This window comes from Scyliorhinus canicula, chromosome 12 (genome assembly GCF_902713615.1).
Source record: "Scyliorhinus canicula chromosome 12, sScyCan1.1, whole genome shotgun sequence".
Taxonomy (NCBI): domain Eukaryota; kingdom Metazoa; phylum Chordata; class Chondrichthyes; order Carcharhiniformes; family Scyliorhinidae; genus Scyliorhinus; species Scyliorhinus canicula.
The window spans coordinates 59,836,853-59,857,559 of NC_052157.1; the positions used below are offsets into that span (position 1 = coordinate 59,836,853).

At 55.3% G+C, this 20,707-nt stretch overlaps 1 protein-coding gene across 2 annotated transcripts in view; it reads right to left on the bottom strand.

Annotated features, from left to right (window-relative positions):
- The window catches only part of LOC119975236 (V-set and immunoglobulin domain-containing protein 10-like), a 41,054-nt gene that overhangs the window by 5,823 nt on the left and 14,524 nt on the right, over nt 1-20,707 (bottom strand). The window contains exons 4-8 of one of the 2 annotated variants that reach the window (XM_038814900.1): nt 16,585-16,857; nt 9,341-9,634; nt 7,548-7,640; nt 3,286-3,332; nt 804-929 (exon numbers count right to left, since the gene is read on the bottom strand). In XM_038814900.1, coding sequence (XP_038670828.1) covers nt 804-929; nt 3,286-3,332; nt 7,548-7,640; nt 9,341-9,634; nt 16,585-16,857 — 833 coding nt within the window. Of the gene's footprint in view, nt 1-803; nt 930-3,285; nt 3,333-7,541; nt 7,641-9,340; nt 9,635-16,584; nt 16,858-20,707 lie in introns of both variants that reach the window. The other variant, XM_038814899.1, reaches the window with a different exon arrangement.

Sequence of the window (20,707 nt, forward strand, 5' to 3'; positions counted from 1 at the left end):
TTTTACAAACACAGAGAGGGCAGACAGAGCATCAGATTAATGTACCATCCTGAAATACAGCAAGTCTGACAGTGCAGCTACCTCTCAGTACTGACCCTCTGACAGTGCAACTACCTCTCAGTACTGACCCTCTGACAGTGCAGCACTCCCTCAGTACTGACCCTCTGACAGTGCAGCACTCCCTCAGTACTGACCCTCTGACAGTGCAGCACTCCCTCAGTACTGACCCTCTGACAGTGCAGCACTCTCTCAGTACTGACCCTCTGACAGTGCAGCACTCTCTCAGTACTGACCCTCTGACAGTGCAGCACTCCCTCAGTACTGACCCTCTGACAGTGCAGCACTCACTCAGTACTGACCCTCTGACAGTGCAGCACTCCCTCAGCACAGACCCTCTGACAGTGCAGCACTCCCTCAGTACTGACTCTCCGGCTATTTAAGCGATAACAACACCTTTTGTAAACAATTTGTATTCATTTCGGATCTGTGCTGTCTGCGAATAAAAATAGTTGGCTTTTGAAGTGAGGTTGCGTTCTCGATGACCCAGACAATATCTTTCTGTAATGCATTGCTCGGGTCTGGACTGCTGACTGTGCCACCCAGACCTGTATCATTGTCCATCTGGGACACCTGACTCACAACTGGACAGCCATACACTGCTGGGAAAGTTAATGCCCGACCATCTTGCCTCGCTGATCTCCTCCAGCCCCCTCTCCCCAATGCCTGCGTCCCTCTGAACACGGGGAGGGCAGGATGGGAGAATTCCCCTCTCCCCTCCCCTGAAGGACCCCTCCCCCACTCACCAGCTGCGTCCTGTTAGAGATGCTCCTTTGAGGTTTGGCCTGGGTGGTCCGTGTTGTTGTAACACCTGCGGGTGCCGAGCGTTCCGGTGCCTTCTGCGGCTTTCTGTCCCAGTCGCTCCGCTGCTCCTGCGAAGCGGAAATGGAAATGAATATAGTGATGGAAAACGGCCTCAGCCCATACTGCGAATGACAGGTTCCCTCTCTTGCACTCTATCGGGCGACCCATGGCTGAAATTGGTGACCTCGCGCAGACCCGACAGAATTTTCGAAGGAGTTCCGGATTTCTGTCCCTTCTTGTTGGGAAATGCTTCCTGACATTAGCCGAACAGCCTGGCTCTGGTTTCAATTTTAAGTTTCTGCAACCCCCCCCCACCCACCCCAACCCCGCCCGCCGCGCCGTGTTCTTGACCTGCCCCACAGCAGAAGAAAAAAAATATTTTTATCGGCCTGATTAAATCCTTTAATCATCTTAAGCCCCCTCGATTTATGCAACACTGCCTCAGTACTGAGCCTCTGACAGTGCAGCACTCCCTCAGTACTGACCCTCTGACAGTGCAGCACTCCCTCAGTACTGACCCTCTGACAGTGCAGCCCTCCCTCAGTACTGACCCTCTGACAGTGCAGCCCTCCCTCAGCACTGACCCTCTGACAGTGCAGCACTCCCTCAGTACTGACCCTCTGACAGTGCAGCATTCCCTCAGTACTGACCCTCTGACAGTGCAGCCCTCCCTCAGTACTGACCCTCCCACAGTGCAGCACTCCCTCAGTACTGACCCTCTGACAGTGCAGCACTCCCTCAGTACTGACCCTCTGACAGTGCAGCACTCCCTCAGTACTGACCCTCTGACAGTGCAGCGCTCCCTCAGTACTGACCCTCTGACAGTGCAGCACTCCCTCAGTACTGAGCCTCTGACAGTGCAGCACTCCCTCAGTACTGACCCTCTAACAGTGCAGCACTCCCTCAGTACTGACCCTCTGACAGTGCAGCACTCCCTCAGTACTGACCCTCTGACAGTGCAGCACTCCCTCAGTACTGACCCTCTGACAGTGCAGCACTCCCTCAGTACTGAGCCTCTGACAGTGCAGCACTCCCTCAGTACTGACCCTCTAACAGTGCAGCACTCCCTCAGTACTGACCCTCTGACAGTGCAGCACTCCCTCAGTACTGACCCTCTGACAGTGCAGCACTCCCTCAGTACTGACCCTCTAACAGTGCAGCACTCCCTCAGTACTGACCCTCTGACAGTGCAGCACTCCCTCAGTACTGACCCTCTGACAGTGCAGCACTCCCTCAGTACTGACCCTCTGACAGTGCAGCATTCTCTCAGTACTGATCCTCTGACAGCGCAGCACTCCCTCAGTACTGACCCTCTGACAGTGCAGCACTCCCTCAGTACTGAGCTTCTGACAGTGCAGCACTCCCTCAGTACTGACCCTCTGACCGTGCAGCGCTCCCTCAGTACCGACACTCTGACAGTGCAGCACTCCCTCAGTACTGACCCTCTGACTGTGCAGCACTCCCTCAGTACTGACCCTCTGATTGTGCAGCACTCCCTCAGTACTGACCCTCTGACAGTGCAGCACTCCCTCAGTACTGACCCTCTGACAGTGCAGCACTCCCTCAGTACTGACCCTCTGACAGTGCAGCACTCCCTCAGTACTGACCCTCTGACAGTGCAGCACTCCCTCAGTACTGACCCTCTGACAGTGCAGCACTCCCTCAGTACTGACCCTCTGACAGTGCAGCACTCCCTCAGTACTGACCCTCTGACAGTGCAGCATTACCTCAGTACTGACCCTTTGACAGTGCAGCACTCCCTCAGTACTGACCCTCTGACAGTGCAGCTCTCCCTCAGTACTGACCCTCTGACAGTGCAGCTCTCCCTCAGTACTGACCCTCTGACAGTGCAGCACTCCCTCAGTACTGACCCTCTGACAGTGCAGCACTCCCTCAGTACTGACCCTCTGACAGTGCAGCACTCCCTCAGTACTGACCCTCTGACAGTGTAGCACTCCCTCAGTACTGACCCTCTGACAGTGCAGCACTCCCTCAGTACTGACCCTCTGACAGTGCAGCACTCCCTCAGTACTGACCCTCTGACAGTGCAGCACTCCCTCTGTACTGACCCTCTGACAGTGCAGCACTCCCTCAGTACTGACCCTCTGACAGTGCAGCACTCCCTCAGTACTGACCCTCTGACAGTGCAGCACTCCCTCAGTACTGACCCTCTGACAGTGCAGCACTCCCTCAGTACTGACCCTCTGACAGTGCAGCACTCCCTCATTACTGACTGTATGGGGAATTGTACCCACAGCCTTCTGACCCGGAGGCGGAAGGGGGGGGGGGGTGAAAGTGAATGCCAACTGATGATCCTGACGGCATGCCGGACAACAGGAAGTGGCATTGCCGTTCAGAGAGAATAACTGTGGACCCCGTCGGGCTTGGCTCTGGGCAGTCGCAGGCATTAGCCGCGTGACTGACCTTCTTGTTTGCCGTTTGCTTCTCTGTCCCAGCTTTCCTTCTCTTATCTAAAAGGAAAGGGAAATAAAATTGGGATGTCATTTATTCTGGAAAGTTTCAGCGCAGTGAAAGTCACATTAATGCTGTACTCTGTCATTGAAGGAGCACTTCAGCTATTGAGATGACAACAGCCAAAATGCCAAAAAAGCTCACTGGCATCTCGTTCCCTCCACACTGGAGTATTCAACGCCTCTCAAACACAGGTTCCTGTCTCTTAACCTCCATCAACAGGAGCTCATCCCAAACATGTCCCAAACTCTGCTCTCCCCCCCCCACCCCGTGTCCCAAACTCTGCTACCACCACCCCCGTGCCCCAAACTCTGCTCCCCCCCGTGTCCCAAACTCTGCCCACCCCGTGTCCCAAACTCTGCCCCCCCCCGTGTCCCAAACTCTGCCCCCCCCCCGTGTCCCAAACTCTGCTCCCCCCCGTGTCCCAAACTCTGCCCCCCCCGTGTCCCAAACTCTGCTCCCCACCCGTGTCCCAAATTCTGCTACCACCACCCCCGTGTCCCAAACTCTGCTCCCCCCCGTGTCCCAAACTCTGCCCCCCCAGTGTCCCAAACTCTGCACCACCCCCGTGTCCCAAACTCTGCTCCCCCCCGTGTCCCAAACTCTGCCCCCCCAGTGTCCCAAACTCTGCACCACCCCCGTGTCCCAAACACTGCCCCCCCCCGTGTCCCAAACTCTGCTCACCCCCCCCGTGTCCCAAACTCTGCCCCCCCGTGTCCCAAACTCTGCTCCCCCCCCCCCGTGTCCCAAACTCTACCCCCCCCCGTGTCCCAAACTCTGCTCCCCCCCCCCGTGTCCCAAACTCTGCTCCCCCCCCCCGTGTCCCAAACTCTGCTCCCCCCCCCCGTGTCCCAAACTCTGCCCCCCCCGTGTCCCAAACTCTGCTCCCCGTGTCCCAAACTCTGCCCCCCCCCGTGTCCCAAACTCTGCTCCCCCCCCCGTGTCCCAAACTCTGCTCCCCCCCCCGTGTCCCAAACTCTGCTCCCCCCCCCCCGTGTCCCAAACTCTGCTCCCCCCGTGTCCCAAACTCTGCCCCCCCCGTGTCCCAAACACTGCCCCCCCATTTCCCAACCTCTGCTCCCCCCCCGTGTCCCAAACTCTGCCCCCCCCGTGTCCCAAACTCTGCTACCACCACCCCCGTGTCCCAAACTCTGCTCCCCCCCCCCCCCCCGTGTCCCAAACTCTGCCCCCCCCCCCCCCCCCGTGTCCCAAACTCTGCCCCCCCCGTGTCCCAAACTCTGCTCCCCCCCACCGTGTCCCAAACTCTGCTCCCCCCCCGTGTCCCAAACTCTGCTCCCCCCCCCCCGTGTCCCAAACTCTGCTCCCCCCCCCCCGTGTCCCAAACTCTGCTCCCCACCCGTGTCCCAAACTCTGCTCCCCCCCACCGTGTCCCAAACTCTGCTCCCCCCCCCCCCCGTGTCCCAAACTCTGCCCCCCCGTGTCCCCAAACTCTGCTCCCCCCCCCCCGTGTCCCAAACTCAGCCCCCCGTGTCCCAAACTCTGCTCCCCCCCCCCGTGTCCCAAACTCTGCTCCCCCCCCCCGTGTCCCAAACTCTGCCCCCTCCCGTGTCCCAAACTCTGCTCCCCCCCCCCCCGTGTCCCAAACTCTGCTCCCCCCCCCACCGTGTCCCAAACTCTGCTCCCCCCGTGTCCCAAACTCTGCTCCCCCCGTGTTCCAAACTCTGCCCCCCCCCCGTGTGCCAAACACTGTCCCCCCGTGTCCCAAACTCTGCTCCCCCCCCCCCCGTGTCCCAAACTCTGCTCCCCCCCCCACCGTGTCCCAAACTCTGCTCCCCCCGTGTCCCAAACTCTGCTCCCCCCGTGTTCCAAACTCTGCCCCCCCCCGTGTGCCAAACACTGTCCCCCCGTGTCCCAAACTCTGCCCCCCCCGTGTCCCAAACTCTGCTCCCCCCCCCCGTGTCCCAAACTCTGCCCCCTCCGTGTCCCAAACTCTGCCCCCCCCCGTGTCCCAAACTCTGCCCCCCCGTGTCCCAAACTCTGCTCCCCCCCCCGTGTCCCAAACTCTGCCCCCCCCGTGTGCCAAACACTGCCCCCCCGTGTCCCAAACACTGCCCCCCCGTGTCCCAAACACTGCCCCCCCGTGTCCCAAACTCTGCTCCCCCCCCGTGTCCCAAACTCTGCCCCCCCCCCGTGTCCCAAACACTGCCCCCCCGTGTTCCAAACTCTGCCCCCCCCGTGTCCCAAACACTGCCCCCCCGTGTCCCAAACACTGCCCCCCCGTGTCCCAAACTCTGCTCCCCCCCCCGTGTCCCAAACTCTGCTCTCCCCGTGTTCCAAACTCTGCCCCCCCGTGTCCCAAACACTGCCCCCCCGTGTCCCAAACACTGCCCCCCCGTGTCCCAAACACTGCCCCCCCGTGTCCCAAACACTGCCCCCCCGTGTCCCAAACTCTGCTCCCCCCCCCCGTGTCCCAAACTCTGCTCCCCCCGTGTTCCAAACTCTGCCCCCCCGTGTCCCAAACACTGCCCCCCCGTGTCCCAAACACTGCCCCCCGTGTCCCAAACACTGCCCCCCCCGTGTCCCAAACACTGCCCCCCGTGTCCCAAACACTGCCCCCCCGTGTCCCAAACTCTGCTCCCCCCCCGTGTCCCAAACTCTGCCCCCCCCCCCGTGTCCCAAACTCTGCCCCCCCCCGTGTCCCAAACACTGCCCCCCCGTGTCCCAAACTCTGCTCCCCCCGTGTTCCAAACTCTGCCCCCCCGTGTCCCAAACACTGCCCCCCCCGTGTCCCAAACACTGCCCCCCGTGTCCCAAACACTGCCCCCCCGTGTCCCAAACTCTGCTCCCCCCCCCGTGTCCCAAACTCTGCCCCCCCCCCCGTGTCCCAAACTCTGCCCCCCCCGTGTCCCAAACACTGCCCCCCCCGTGTCCCAAACTCTGCTCCCCCCCGTGTCCCAAACTCTGCCCCCCCCGTGTCCCAAACTCTGCCCCCCCCTCGTGTCCCAAACTCTGCTTCCCCCCGTGTCCCAAACTCTGCTTCCCCCCGTGTCCCAAACTCTGCCCCCCCGTGTCCCAAACTCTGCTCCCCCCGTGTCCCAGACTCTGTCCCCCCGTGTCCCAAACTCTGCTCCCCCCGTGTCCCAGACTCTGTCCCCCCGTGTCCCAAACTCTGCTCCCCCCGTGTCCCAAACTCTGCCCCCCCCGTGTCCCAGACTCTGTCCCCCCGTGTCCCAGACTCTGTCCCCCCGTGTCCCAAACTCTGCTCCCCCCGTGTCCCAAACTCTGCTCCCCAGCTCAACCATGCCTCCATTTTCAATTTATAATCCTAGATTTCAATTCCCTCCTAGCCATTCCAATATCTGTAACCTCCTCCAGCCCCTACAAGCTTCCCTTTCTCTGTAACCTCCTCCAGCCCCAACAACCCTCCCCATCTCTGTAACCTCCTCAAGCCCCTACAACCATCCCGATCTCAGTAACCTCCTCCAGCCCCGACAACCCTCCCTATCTCAGTAACCTCCTCCAGCCCCTACATCCCTCCCTATCTCAGTAACCTCCTCCAACCCCGACAACCCTCCCTATCTCAGTAACCTCCTCCAGCCCCTACATCCCTCCCTATCTCAGTAACCTCCTCCAGCCCCGACAACCCTCCCTATCTCTGTAACCTCCTCCAGCCCCTACATCCCTCCCTATCTCAGTAACCTCCTCCAGCCCCTACAAGCTTCCCTTTCTCAGTAACCTCCTCCAGCCCCTACAACCCTAACCAACCGCTACAACCAGTGTCTAAATCCATGTGCTAGTGAGTGGGCAGACACACACATGTACACACACTCAGGCATACACATGCAGGCGCTCACACAGGTTCACAGGTACGCACACACATACAGATGTGCACACACGCACATGCACACACACAGACCCGCACATGGACACACACAGACTGGCTCACAACACACACAGATGCATGCATACAGACGTGCACACAAGTTTACAACACTCACACACAGATGCGCATGCACACACACACACAGGCGGCACGCACATGTGCATGCGCACAGAGCCTTGCGCACACACAGGCTCACAGCCCTTACACAGACACGCACACAAGGACGCAAGTGTACAGTCACACAGACACACATGTACAGACTCACACACATAAACACACACACACTTTCAGATAGACACTCTCTCTTACACACACACATGCAGAGGCACGCTCGTATTGGACACACAGAAAGCTATAATGTTACATTTACATCGGATCAACAGGATAATGAGCAGGAGGATCAGCAAGGCACCCACGACACAGCCCACAACAATGCCAGCGATGGCACCGGCACTCAACCGATCTGGAAAGGAGAGTGAGAGAGAGAGAGAATGAGAAGACTAACCTCGGAGGGAGGGGGACAACACTTCACAAGGGTTACACATTGCGAGATGAACACGATGCATGCTTACATCGGGGGAGGCAGGGGTTAACACTGTGCCACGTGCCAGTTGAGAGCGGGCTAGAGGCGGCATTCCCACAGTGCCTTCCGCCTCGTTTTCCATTTCCGCAGGTGCCTAACCGCACAGGGCAGATTCCAGGAGCGGCAAGAGGATCGGGAGACCCGGAATGGTTTATTTGGCGCCGGGCTGCTTGGGGAGGAACAGATGTCTCTGGGACACGGCGGAGAGGGTGGGGTGGGGCAGGGTGCCCATCGATCTCCACCTCACGCCCCCGGTCTGTGCCTGCTCACCCCCACGTTCACCTGGGGTTGTTAAAATGTGTGCGCTTTGTGGGATCTTGCTGTGCATGGTTGGCATCCAGCCGCAACTCCTTTTAGCGACGCTGACCACATTTCATTGGCTGTGGAAGAGCTTCGGGAGGTGCTGAGTGCCTCAAGTGCTGCGGCCACATTTTTTTTTTAAACATTTCATTCAGGCATTTATGGTTTTATAACAACAAAAGATACAAATACAAATGTAAACAATAGTTCAGTACGTAACACACCCCTCCATCTCCCTCTGTTGCTGCCTGAGCTAGACAAAAATAGCCTAACTCCCCCTAACCCCCCTTACTTCCTAACCCCCGCCCCCTTATTGAACCTGCAAACAGTTTAGTTTTCCCCGAAGAAGTCGATACACGGCTGCCGCCTCTGAACAAGCCCTGACATCGACCCTCTCACGGCCCTCTACCCCTGGTTTCGGCGGTTCTCAGTCCCTCCACGCTAATAAGATCCGTCTCCGGGCTACCAGGGAGACAAAGGCCAAATCGTCAGCCTCTCTCGCCCCCTGGATTCCCGGGTCTTCCCACACTCCAAAGATGCCCACCTCTAAACCCGGAGCCACCCTCATTTTTAATACCATGGACATGACATCAGCAAATCCCTGCCACAATCCCCTGAGCTTTGGACATGCCCAAAACATGTGGACATGATTTTCGGGCCCACTTGCACAGCTCACACACCTGTCCTCTATCCGGAAAAAACCTGCTCATCCGGGCCACCGTCATGTGTGCCCGGTGAAGCACCTTGAATTGTATCAGGCTGAGCCTGGCACATGATGAGGGTGTGTTGACTTTACTCAGCATCCTCCCACAGACCCGCCTCCACCTCCGCTCCAAGCTCATCTTCCCATTTACGCTTTAGCTCACCTATCTGGGTTTCCTCCCACTCCATAAATTCTTTATAGATTTCCGATACCGCCCCCTCCCCCGTTCTAGAAACTACCTTGTCCTGTATCCCCTGCAGCGGTAGAAGCAGAAAGGTCAAAAACAGCTTTTGCACAAAATCCCTCACCTGTAGTTACCGAAACCCATTCCCTCCCGTCAATTCAAACTCCACTTCCGGATCCTCCAAACAGGGAAAGCTCCCATCAATAAACAGGTCCCCCTGCCTCTCAATCCCTGCTCTCTGCCACCTCCGAAACCCCCCATCCATCCTCCCTGGGACAAACCAGTGATTACCACAAATTGGAGCCCACACCGACGCACCCTCCACCCCCATATGCCTCCTGCGGCCACCTTTTTGCCACCTCACCCTCCCTGCAGAGTAGCGAGATCACTTACTGTCGATGGCAGGCGCGACGGACTGGGTTGGCGATGGCGCTCCTTGTTGAGTTCCCGTCAGCGGAAGCACGCGGAAGGAATAGCCCTGATCCTCTCGGAGCTGGTTTATGGTGACGGCACGTTCCGCCATGCCAGCCTCTTGGAGGGTGACCCAGGAGGAGGAGCGGGCCCGCAGGACGAGGACCTGCGATTGCACGAGGAACGAGGTGACCACGTCAGAGCCGCGTACCTCCCAGACGATTGAGGCTGCTGTCCTGTTGAGGCGCTGCACGGTCACGTCCATGATCAGGGGAGCTGTGGAAGTGGGAAAAGAGGAAAGGGTCGATCGTCAGATCACGGTACAATTCCTGCTCGCCACTCTATTACTTTCCGCAACCTCCAACTATCTTCCCTCATCCATCTAACCCTCACCCCCTCCCTGTCTACAATCAGTTCCCCTCCCTCCACATACCTCCATCACCCTCCACCTCCGGTCTCCATACCCCTTGGTTAGACCACACTTGGAGCACTGTGCACTGTTCCAGTCCCCATATTCCTTGGTTAGACCACACTTGGAGCCCTGTGCACAGTTCCTGTTTCCGTATCCCTTGGTCAGACCACACTTGGAGCGCTGTGCACAGTTCTGGTCTACGTACCCCTTGGTTGGAACACTGTTGACATTTTCAGTCTGTATATCCCTTGGTTAGACCACACTTAGAGCACTGTGCACAGTTCCAGTCTCCATATCCCTTGGTTAGACCACACTTGGAGCGCTGTGCACAGTTCCAGTCCCCATATTCCTTGGTTAGACCACACTTGGAGCCCTGTGCACAGTTCCTGTTTCCGTATCCCTTGGTCAGACCACACTTGGAGCGCTGTGCACAGTTCTGGTCTACGTACCCCTTGGTTGGAACACTGTTGACATTTTCAGTCTGTATATCCCTTGGTTAGACCACACTTAGAGCACTGTGCACAGTTCAAGTCTCCATATCCCTTGGTTAGACCACACTTGGAGCGCTGTGCACAGTTCTGGTCTACGTACCCCTTGGTTGGAACACTGTTGACATTTTCAGTCTATATCCCTTGGTTAGACCACACTTGGAGCATTGTGTACAGTTCTGGTCTCCATATCCCTTGGTTAGACCACACTTGGAGCATTGTGTACAGTTCTGGTCTCCATATCCCTTGGTTAGACCACACTTGGAGCACTGTGCACAGTGCTGGTCTCCATCGAACCATGATATTGGAACTATACTGTAACGATCGGGAAAGAGTGAACAGGTTGGGGTTCTTTTCTCTGGAAAAATGAAGTGACTTGATCGAGGTATTTAAAATTTGGAAAGGGCTTTCAATAGGGTCGATAGAGAGATGATGTTTTAAATTGTGTCGGAGCGAGACCACAACTTGGGGCCATCAATATGCAACAGTCACTAATTAATCTAATGCGGAATTCAGGAGAAACGTCTATATCCAGAGAGTGGGAGAATGTGGGACTTGCTCCGAGGGGAGTGGGGAGAAGGTGGAACTCGCTCCTGCAGGGAGTAGGGGGAATAATAATAATCTTTATTATTGCCACAAGTAGGCTTACATTAACACAGCAATGCAGTTAACTGTGAAAAGCCCCTAGTCGCCACATTCCGTCGCCTGTTCGGGTACACAGAGGGAGAATTCAGAATGGCCAAATTACCAAACAGCACATCTTTCGTGATTTGTGGGAGGAAACCGGAGCACCCGGAGGAAACCCACGCAGACACGGGGAGAACGTGCAGACTCCGCACAGTGACCCAAGCCGGGAATCGAACCCAGTGTTAACCACTGTGCTACCGTGCTCCACACAGGGAGTGGTTGAGGTGAATAGTGTCGATTAATTTTTAATATTTTTGAAAAATATTTTCTTAAGGCATTTGTATTATAAATTTTAACAAAATAATCAACCACACCCCAAACCAACAACAAAACCCAGCAAACATGGCTTACATAAACAACTCCCCAAACCCAATTCCCCACCACCCAACTCCCCATTCTTCCCCTTTTTAACCACCCTCTGGACATGATTCGCAATTCACCCATACACTGCCCACACCGATCCTCCACCCCTTCAAAGAACCTGCTCATCCGGGCCACAGTCATGTGCGCCCTGTAGACCACCTTAAATTGTATCAGGCTGAGCCTGGCACATGACGAGGATGCATTGACTCGCCTCAGGGCCTCCTCCCCTAACCCAGCCTCCAACTCCCCACTCAACTTTTCCTCCCACTAGCCCGGCGAAGGATCTTGCTACAATGGAAGGATGCGAGGCCCCCAAGCGTGGAGACCTGGATCAATGACATGGCGGGTTTCATTAAGCTAGAGAAGGTCAAATTCGCCCGGAGAGGGTCGGTACAAGGGTTCTTTAGGCGGTGGCAACCTTTTCTCGACTTTCTGGCTCAACGATAGGGCACAGGGACAGTAGCAGCAGCAACCCGGGGGGGGAGGGGGGGAAGGGGGAGGGAAAAGGGGGGGAGGGCAGACAATGACTATGTTTGTTTATTTAATTTTAATTTATTTTTAAGTTCTTTTGTTGTTCATTGGGGTTGGGGGGGGTGGGGGGATGTGATACATGCATCGATACGGTCTGGGGGTGTTATAGTTATTATGGGTTATTTTGTTGCATTTCATTGTTTGTCGTTATGTTTTATATTTTCTGTAAAAAATTCCAATAAAAATTATATTTAAAAAAAAACTTTTCCTCCCACTTTCGCTTCACTTCTGCTATCAGGGCTCCCTCCCAATCCACTCTTTGTATATTTCCGATACCTTCCCCTCCCCCACTCCCGCTTTTGACACTACCTTAACCTGCAACTCCTGAAGCGGTAGGTGCGGGAAAGTCGATGCCTGCCTCTGCATAAAGTCTCTCACCGGCAAGGAGTGAAACCCAATCCCACCGGGCAGCTCACACTCCTCCTCCAACTCTACCAAACAAGGAAAGTCTCCATCTATAAATAGAGGCCCAAACCACACAATTCCCACCCACTGCCACTTCCAAAATCCCCCATCCAGCCCTCCCAGAACAAACCGACGGTTGCCACAGAGCGGTGCCCACACCGACGCTCCCACCAGCTTTATATGCTGCCACCATTGTCCCCACACCCTCAGAGCCGCCACCGCTACCTTGTGGAGTACCTGGTTGCCGTTCAGCACCATTAGCAGTGCCCCTAAGCTCGTATCCTCACATGAGGCTGCCTCCATCCGCCCCCACTATCCATTTTCTGACCATTGTGATATTCATTGCCCAGTAGTCATTTATAAAGCTCGGGGGAGCCAGCCCCCACCATCCCCTCCCCCACCTCCGACCTCGCTGCGGCGACACCTTCTTCACCCGCGGGGTTTTACCCGCCCACACAAACCCTGAGATCACTGCATTCACTTTCATGAAAAACGTCTTGGGAAAGAAGATTGGGAGGCTCTGAAACACAAACAAGAACCTCGGGTGGACCGTCACCTTCACCGTCTGAACCCTCCCCGCCAGTGACAACGGGAGCGCATCCAACCCTTTTAAAGTCCCCCCTCGTCTGCTCCACCAGATTTAATTGATGCAGCTGCTCCCACGCCCATGCCACCTGAATGCCCAAATACCAAAAGTTTCCCTTCACCACCTTGAATGGCATCTCCCCCAATCTTTTCTCCTGCTCCTTCGTCTGGATCGGAAAGATCTCACTTTTACCCATATTCAATTTGTACCCCGAAAACCGGCTCTAGGATCCCCATAATCAACCTAATCCCCCCCCCAGCGGGTCCGAAATGTACAGCAACAGATCGTCCACGTAAAGTGTGACCCTGTGCTCCACCACCCCCTTCCTCGCAATATCCCTGCCAGTCCCTCGATGCTCCAGCAACCGGACCCAGCTCACAAAACCCTTCCCAAACTCAAACCACCCCAGGGTCTCCCTCAAATAGTCCCACCCGGTTCTCCGTGTCCATGGCAACCATCATCTCTACCTCTCGTCCCTCGGGGGCATCATGATCACATTTGGTAGCCTCCTGATTTTAGCCGCCAGATGCCTCCCCTTCACGAACCCCGCCTGGTCCTCCCCTGTCACTTTGGCACACATTCCTCAATCCTCGAGGCCAAGATCTTGGCCAATAACTTGGCATCCACAGTTAACTGAGATCGGCCTATACGACTCACACTGCTCCAGATCCTTCTTCCGCTTCAGAATCAGTGAGATTGAGCCCTGCAACATCATCAGGGGGAGCATCCCCCGCTCCATCGCCTCGTTAAACGCCCTTACCATCAAGGGCCCCAGTTAAACCCCAAGAACATTTTGTAAAACTCCACTGGGTATCCATCCGGACCCGGGGCCTTGCCCGACTGATCGCCTCCAGCGGGGCCTTGCCCAACTGTATCGCCTCCAGCCCCTTCGCCACATCTACTAACCCAATGCGGACACCCAGCCCCTCTACCAGTTCCTCTACCATCCTCAGGAACTCCAACCCCTCCAGAAACCACCTCATCCCCTCCACCCTGCCTGGGGGTACTGACTCATGCAGCCTACTGTAGAAATCGCTAAACACCCCATTCACCCACACCGGGACCAAAACCCCGTTCCCCCCTTCTTGTCCTTCACTTTCCCGATCTCCCTTGCTGCCTCCTGCTTCCTCAACTGGTGAGCCAGCACCCAGCTCGTCTCTTCACCATATTCAGAAACCTCCCCTCTCGCCCTCCTTAGCTGCCCAACTGCTTTCCCCGTAGATAACATCCCCGCCAACAGCTTCCTATCTAAAAAAATTAATATGGGAATACACCCTGCGAGAAAAACGAAAATTCATTCACCCTCGGCCTCCAAGACTTCCATGGATCCACCCCAGCACGTACTCCATAAACCCTTTCAGCTTCTTCACTATCGCCGACTACCTCCCCAACCTTGAACTCGACCGGTCTAACCTTGGGTCTAACCGTATTAAAATCAGCCCCCCCCCCGCCCCCACAATTATCAACCGATGTGAGTCCAGATCGGGGACCTTCCCCAACTTCCACCTCAAACTCCACATCATTCCAGTTCGTGGCATAAACATTCACCAATATCACCGCCTCACCTCCAGTCTCCCACTCAACATCACAGCTAAATCGCTGGCTTTGAAACAGACCAAGGCAGGCCAGCAGCACGGTTCAATTCCCGTACCAGCCTCCCCGAACAGGCGCCGGAATGTGGCAACTCGGGGTTTTTCACAGTAACTTCATTTGAAGCCTACTTGTGACAATAAGCGATTTTCATTTCATTTCATGTTTCCCCCCCAGAGTCAGTCACTATACTCCCCACTTTGAACGCTGCCTGATTATTAAGCAAAATTGACACCCCCCTCGTTTTAGAATCTAATCCCGAATGGAATACCTGCCCTACCCACCCTTTCCTCAACCTAGTCTGACCCACAACCTTCAGATATATCTCCTGTAACAGAGCTACGTCCGCCTTTAGACTTTTTAAATGTGTGAACACACGGGCCCTCTTGACCGGCCCATTCAAACCTCGCATGTTCTATGATGTGATCAGCCTGGCAGGGGGGGGGGGGCACCCTGCGGCATGCCTCCCCCGCCGATCAACCATAACCCCTCCTGGGCCTGCCTCCAGGCCACGTCCCGCGCCTCCTTGGGCCCGCCCTCGGATGTCCACCGTCATTGACCCTCTTCATACCACATTTTAGAAACCCCTCCCCTGTCAGCAGTTCCCCCCCACAACAAAATAACAACCCCAACCCCCATCAAAACACTCACCTCCCGCTCACCCCCCACTTTGCTTCCGTGAACTAGGCTACACAACTAGCCTGGTGGCCCCCGCCTAGCATCTTACCCCCCCCCCCCACTGATTCCCCACCCCCACTCAAACATTCTACATGTGCAAACCTAACAACACCCACCAAACACAAAGAAAAGTACAATCCACCAACCCCACCAAGAACAAACACAGAGCCATGGCCCCAAACACAGTGCAAAAATAAACCAAACAAATCCCAAAGGCACAGAAAGGGAATATCTCTTCCAACGTTCAGTGTCCTCCTTCTCCTGCAGGTTCATTGTCCCTGATAAAATCCATCGCCTCCTCAAGTGTCCCGAAATACAGCTCCCGACCCTTATAGGTCACCCATAGGCTCGCCGGGTACAACATGCCAAACTTCACCCCCTTCTTATAGAGGTCCGCCTTCACCTTGTTGAAGCCTGCTCTCCTCTTAACCAACTCCGCATCCAGGTTCTGGTATATACGCAGCTCGCTGCGCTCCCAGATACAGCGCCTAGTCTGCCTGGCCCACCTCAGGATCCGCTCCTTGTCCAGGAACCGATGCAGGTGCACCACCATCACCCACGGAAGCTCGATGCCCTGTGGCTTCCTCGTCAGTGCCCTGTGTGCCTGGTCCACTTCAAGGGCCATACAAATGCCCCCTCTCCCAGCAACTACCCGAACATTCGAGCAACATATACGTCAGCATCCATTCCCTCACTGCCCTCTGGCAGTCCCACGATCCTCAGATTTTGCTTGCGAGACCGATTCTCCTGGTCCTCCACTTTCTCCTGCAGCCGCCTTTGATCCCACATCAGCCCTTCGCTGCCATCGAGGCAAGCTGCTCCTCGTGCTCCCCCACCTTCTACCTTCTGGATCGCCTGGCTCTGGGCCTCCAACCTCGTCTCCCCGGGGTCGATTCCCGCCTTTATCGGGTCCACCACCCCAGCCAGGTCGTCCAAATTCTCCTTCCTCTGCTGGGTGAGCTTCTCGATAAGAAAGCCCACCAGCTGCTCCGTCGACCATAGAGAGAGTCGGGTGGGTCCCTGACCCTCTGCCATCTTCACCTGTGTCACAGGCATATCCCCAGCAATCTCCAACTGTTCCCTTTTTTCCGGCCACTTCTGGTCCACAAATCCATCCACCGGTGGGACACTCTCTCCTACCACCCCCCCCCCCCTGCACCTTTTTTAATCAAAAGATCCACCCGTTAGCCGAAAAAGGTCCGCAAATTGCACCATGAGCGGGTGCCATCAAATGTGCAACCACACACCATGCGCGCCACTGTGGATGTATTTAAGTGGGAAGCTGGATAAATGCATGAGGGAGAGAAGAATAGAAGGAGGTGGTGATGGGTGGAGATGAAGGGGGGGGGGGGCACTGGGGAGAGGCTCGTGTGGACCAGGAACATCAGCATGTTGCAGATGGGCCAAATGGCCTGATTCAGTGCTGGGAAATCAGTGTCATTTTCCATTATGTATGTATGTACACAGCCCAAATCTCAGTTCCTACCTGTCAGAATCAGGCTGGGTCTGTTCTCTCCCAAAGGATTTCGACAGGAACAGCTGTAATTCCCAGTGTCGTTCTCTAAGGAAAAATTCCGGATGTGTAATTCCGAGCTGTTGGGTGAGATGATGAGTTTCCCGTTGCTCCTTAACACTTTCTCTCCTTTGAACCAATGAATAATGGAGGCTGGGTTCGACCTGACCTCACAGGTCAGGGTCACAGTGGCATCGCCCTGTGTCTCCCTAACAACGCGTCTCGTCAGGATGACCAACGGTGCCACTGTGGAGAAAAGACAACACAAAGGACATCAATCCAAAGTTAATGACAACCTCCCATCTTCGAGCGGAGAGTTAAGGGGCAGAGTGAATTGAGGCGTTCTAAATTGTGACGGGGGTTTGGATAGAGTCAACAAGGGGTAAGTGTTTCTCAGTGATCCTCCAGCCCCTACAACCCTCCCTATCTCTGTAACCTCCTCCAGCCCCTACAACCCTCCCGACCTCTGTAACCTCCTCCAGCCCCACAACCCTTCCCATCTCTGTAACCTTCTCCAGCCCCTACAACCCTTCCCATCTCTAACCTTCTCCAGTCCCTACAACCCTTCCCATCTCTGTAACCATCTCCAGTCCCAACAACCCTCCCCATCTCTGTAACCTTCTCCAGCCCCAACAACCCTCCCCATCTCTGTAACCTTCTCCAGCCCCAACAACCCTCCCCATCTCTGTAACCTTCTCCAGCCCCAACAACCCTCTCCATCTCTGTAACCTTCTCCAACCCCAACGACCCTCCCCATCTCTGTAACCTCCTCCAGCCCCAACGACCCTCCCCATCTCTGTAACCTTCTCCAGCCCCAACAACCCTCCCCATCTCTGTAACCTACTCCAGCCCCAACAACCCTCCCCATCTCTGTAACCTCCTCCAGCCCCAACGACCCTCCCAATCTCTGTAACCTTCTCCAGCCCCAACTACCCTCCCAATCTCTGTAACCTTCTCCAGCCCCAATAATGCTCCCCAAATCTTTAACCTTCTCCAGCCCCAACAACCCTCCCTATCTCTGGAACCTTCTCCAGCCCAAACAACCCACCCCAAATCTGTAACCTTCTCCAGCCCCAACAACTCTCCCCATCTCTGTAACCTCCTCCAGCCCCAACAATCCTCCCCATCTCTATAACCTCCTGCAGCCTCGACAACCCTCCCCATTTCTGTATCCTCCTCCAGCCCCAACAACCCTCCCCATCTCTGTAACCTCCTCCAGCCCCAACAACCCTCCCCATCTCTGTAACCTTCTCCAGCCCCAACGACCCTCCCCATCTCTGTAACCTCCTCCAGCCCCAACGACCCTCCCCATCTCTGTAGCCTTCTCCAGCCCCAGCAGCCCTCCCCATCTCTGTAACCTTCTCCAGCCCCAACAACCCTCCCCATTTCTGTAACCTTCTCCAGCCCCTACAACCCTCCTTATCTCTGTAACCTCCTCCAGCCCCTACAACCCTCCCTATCTCTGTAACCTTCTCCAGCCCCAGCAACCCTCCCCATCTCTGGAACCTTCTCCAGCCCCAACAACCCTCCCCATTTCTGTAACCTTCTCCAGCCCAACGACCCTCCCCATCTCTGTAACCTTCTCCAGCCCCAACAACCCTCCCCATTTCTGTAACCGTCTCCAGCACCAACGACCCTCCCCATCTCTGTAACCTTCTCCAGCCCCAGCAACCCTCCCCATCTCTGTAACCTTCTCCACACCCAATAATGCTCCCCAAATCTGTAACCTTCTCCAGCCCCAACAACCCTCTCTATCTCTGGAACCTTCTCCAGCCCAAACAACCCACCCCAAATCTGTAATCTTCTCCAGCCCCAACAACCCTCCCCATCTCTGTAACCTTCTCCAGCCCCAACAACCCTCCCCATCTCTGTAACCTCTTCCAGCCCCAACAGCCCTCCCCATCTCTGTAACCTCCTCCAGCCCCAACAGCCCTCCCCATCTCTGGAACCTTCTCCAGCCCCAATAATCCTCCCCGTCTCTGTAACCTCCTCCAGTCCCAATAATCCTCCCCATCTCTGTAACCTCCTCCAGCCCTAACAACCCTCCCCATCTCTGGAACCTTCTCCAACCCCAATAATCCTCCCCATCTCTGTAACCTCCTCCAGCCCCAATAATCCTCCCATCTCTGTAACCTCCTCCAGCCCTAACAACCTTCCCTATCTCTGTAATCTCCTCCAGCCCCAACAACCCTCCCCATCTCTGTAACCTCCTCCAGCCCCAACAACCCTCCCCATCTCTGTAACCTCCTCCAGCCCCTACAACCCTCCCTATCTCTGTAACCTCCTCCAGCCCCTGCAACCCTCCCTATCTCTGTAACCTCCTCCAACCCCTCCTATCTCTGTAGCCTCCTCCAGCCCCTACAACCCTCCCTATCTCTGTAACCTCCTCCAGCCCCAACAACCCTCTCCATCTCTGTAACCTTCTGCAGCACCTACAACCCTCCCTATCTCTGTAACCTCCTCCAGCTCCTGCAACCATAGAACATAGAACAGTACAGCACAGAACAGGCCCTTCAGCCCTTGATGGTGTGCCAAGCAATGATCACCCTACTCAATCCCACGTATCCACCCTATATCCATAACCCAACAACCCCCCCCCCCCTTAACCTTACTTTTTTTTAGGACACTACGGCCAATCAACCTAACCCACACATCTTTGGACTGTGGGAGGAAACTGGAGCACCCGGAAGAAACCCACGCACACACGGGGAGGACATGCAGACTCCGCACAGACAGTGACCCAGCCGGGAATCGAACCTGGGACCCTGTAGCTGTGAAGCATTTATGCTAACCACCATGCTACCGTGCTGCCCCTAAATACCCTCCGAGATTTGTCTATAAGTCTGTCTAACAATGGGAAGAGGATAACCAGGGAAAGAGTAGGACCTATTCGGGACGAAGGGGGCAATCTGTGGGTGGAGCCAGAGGTTATTGGGAGGCTGTTGAACAAATATTTCACATCTGTCTTCACCCAAGAGAATGAGGAGGTAGATTTGGAACTCGGGGAGAGAGACTGTGAGGTTCTTGAGCAAATTGACATGGGGGTGACAAGGTATTGGAGGTGTTGGTTGGCTTAAAAGGTGTGTGGATGAGGATAGTGCAACTGATAAGCCTTTGACAAGGTCCCACATGGGAGACTTATAAAGAAGGCAAATAAATGCACATGGTAACTTGATAAGGTGGATTCAAAATTGGCTTAGTGATAGGAGACAGAGGGTGGTAACAGACGGCTGCTTTAGTGACTGGAAGCCAGTGTCCAGTGGCTTACCACAGGGACCCCCTATTGTTTGTCATTTATATAAACGACATAGCTGGATATGTGGGGGTGGGATCAGTATGTTTGTGGATAACACAAAGATTGGCCGGGTGGTTAACGGTTGAGTGTCTTGGGTTACAGAAAGATAGAGACGGGATGGTCAAATGGGCAGAAAGGTGGCAGATGGAATTTAATCCTGAAAAGTGTGAGGTGATGCACTTTGGAAGGAGTAATGTGGTAAGGAAGTATTCAATGAATGGCCTGACACTGGGAAGTTCCGAAGAACAAAGGGACCTTAGCGTGTTGGTCCATAGATCTCTAAAGGCAAAAGGGCAAGTTAATGGGGTGGTGAAAAAGGCACATGGGACATTTGCTTTTATCTATCGAGGCATAGATTACAAAAGCAGGGAGGTCACGTTGGAACGAAAGGGAAAATGCTGGAAAATCTCAGCAAGTCTGGCAGCATCTGTAGGGAGAGAAAAGAGCTAACGTTTCGAGTCCGATGACTCTTTGTCAAAGCTGGAGATCATGTTGGGGTTGTACAGAACTTTGGTGAGGCCACAGCTGGAGTACTGTGTGTAATTCTGGTCACCACATTGTAGGAAGGATGTGATTTCACTGGAGGGGGTGCAGAGGAGATTCACCAGGGTGTTGTCTGCGATGGAACATTTAAGTCATGAAGTGAGGTTGGATAGGCTTGGGTTGTTTTCATTGAAGCAGAGAAAACTGAGGGGTGACCTGATTGAGGTGTGCAAGATTATGAGGGGCATGGACAGGGTGGAAAGGAAGCAGCTGTTCCCCTTAGTTGAAGGATCGGTTACCAGGCGACACAAGATCAAG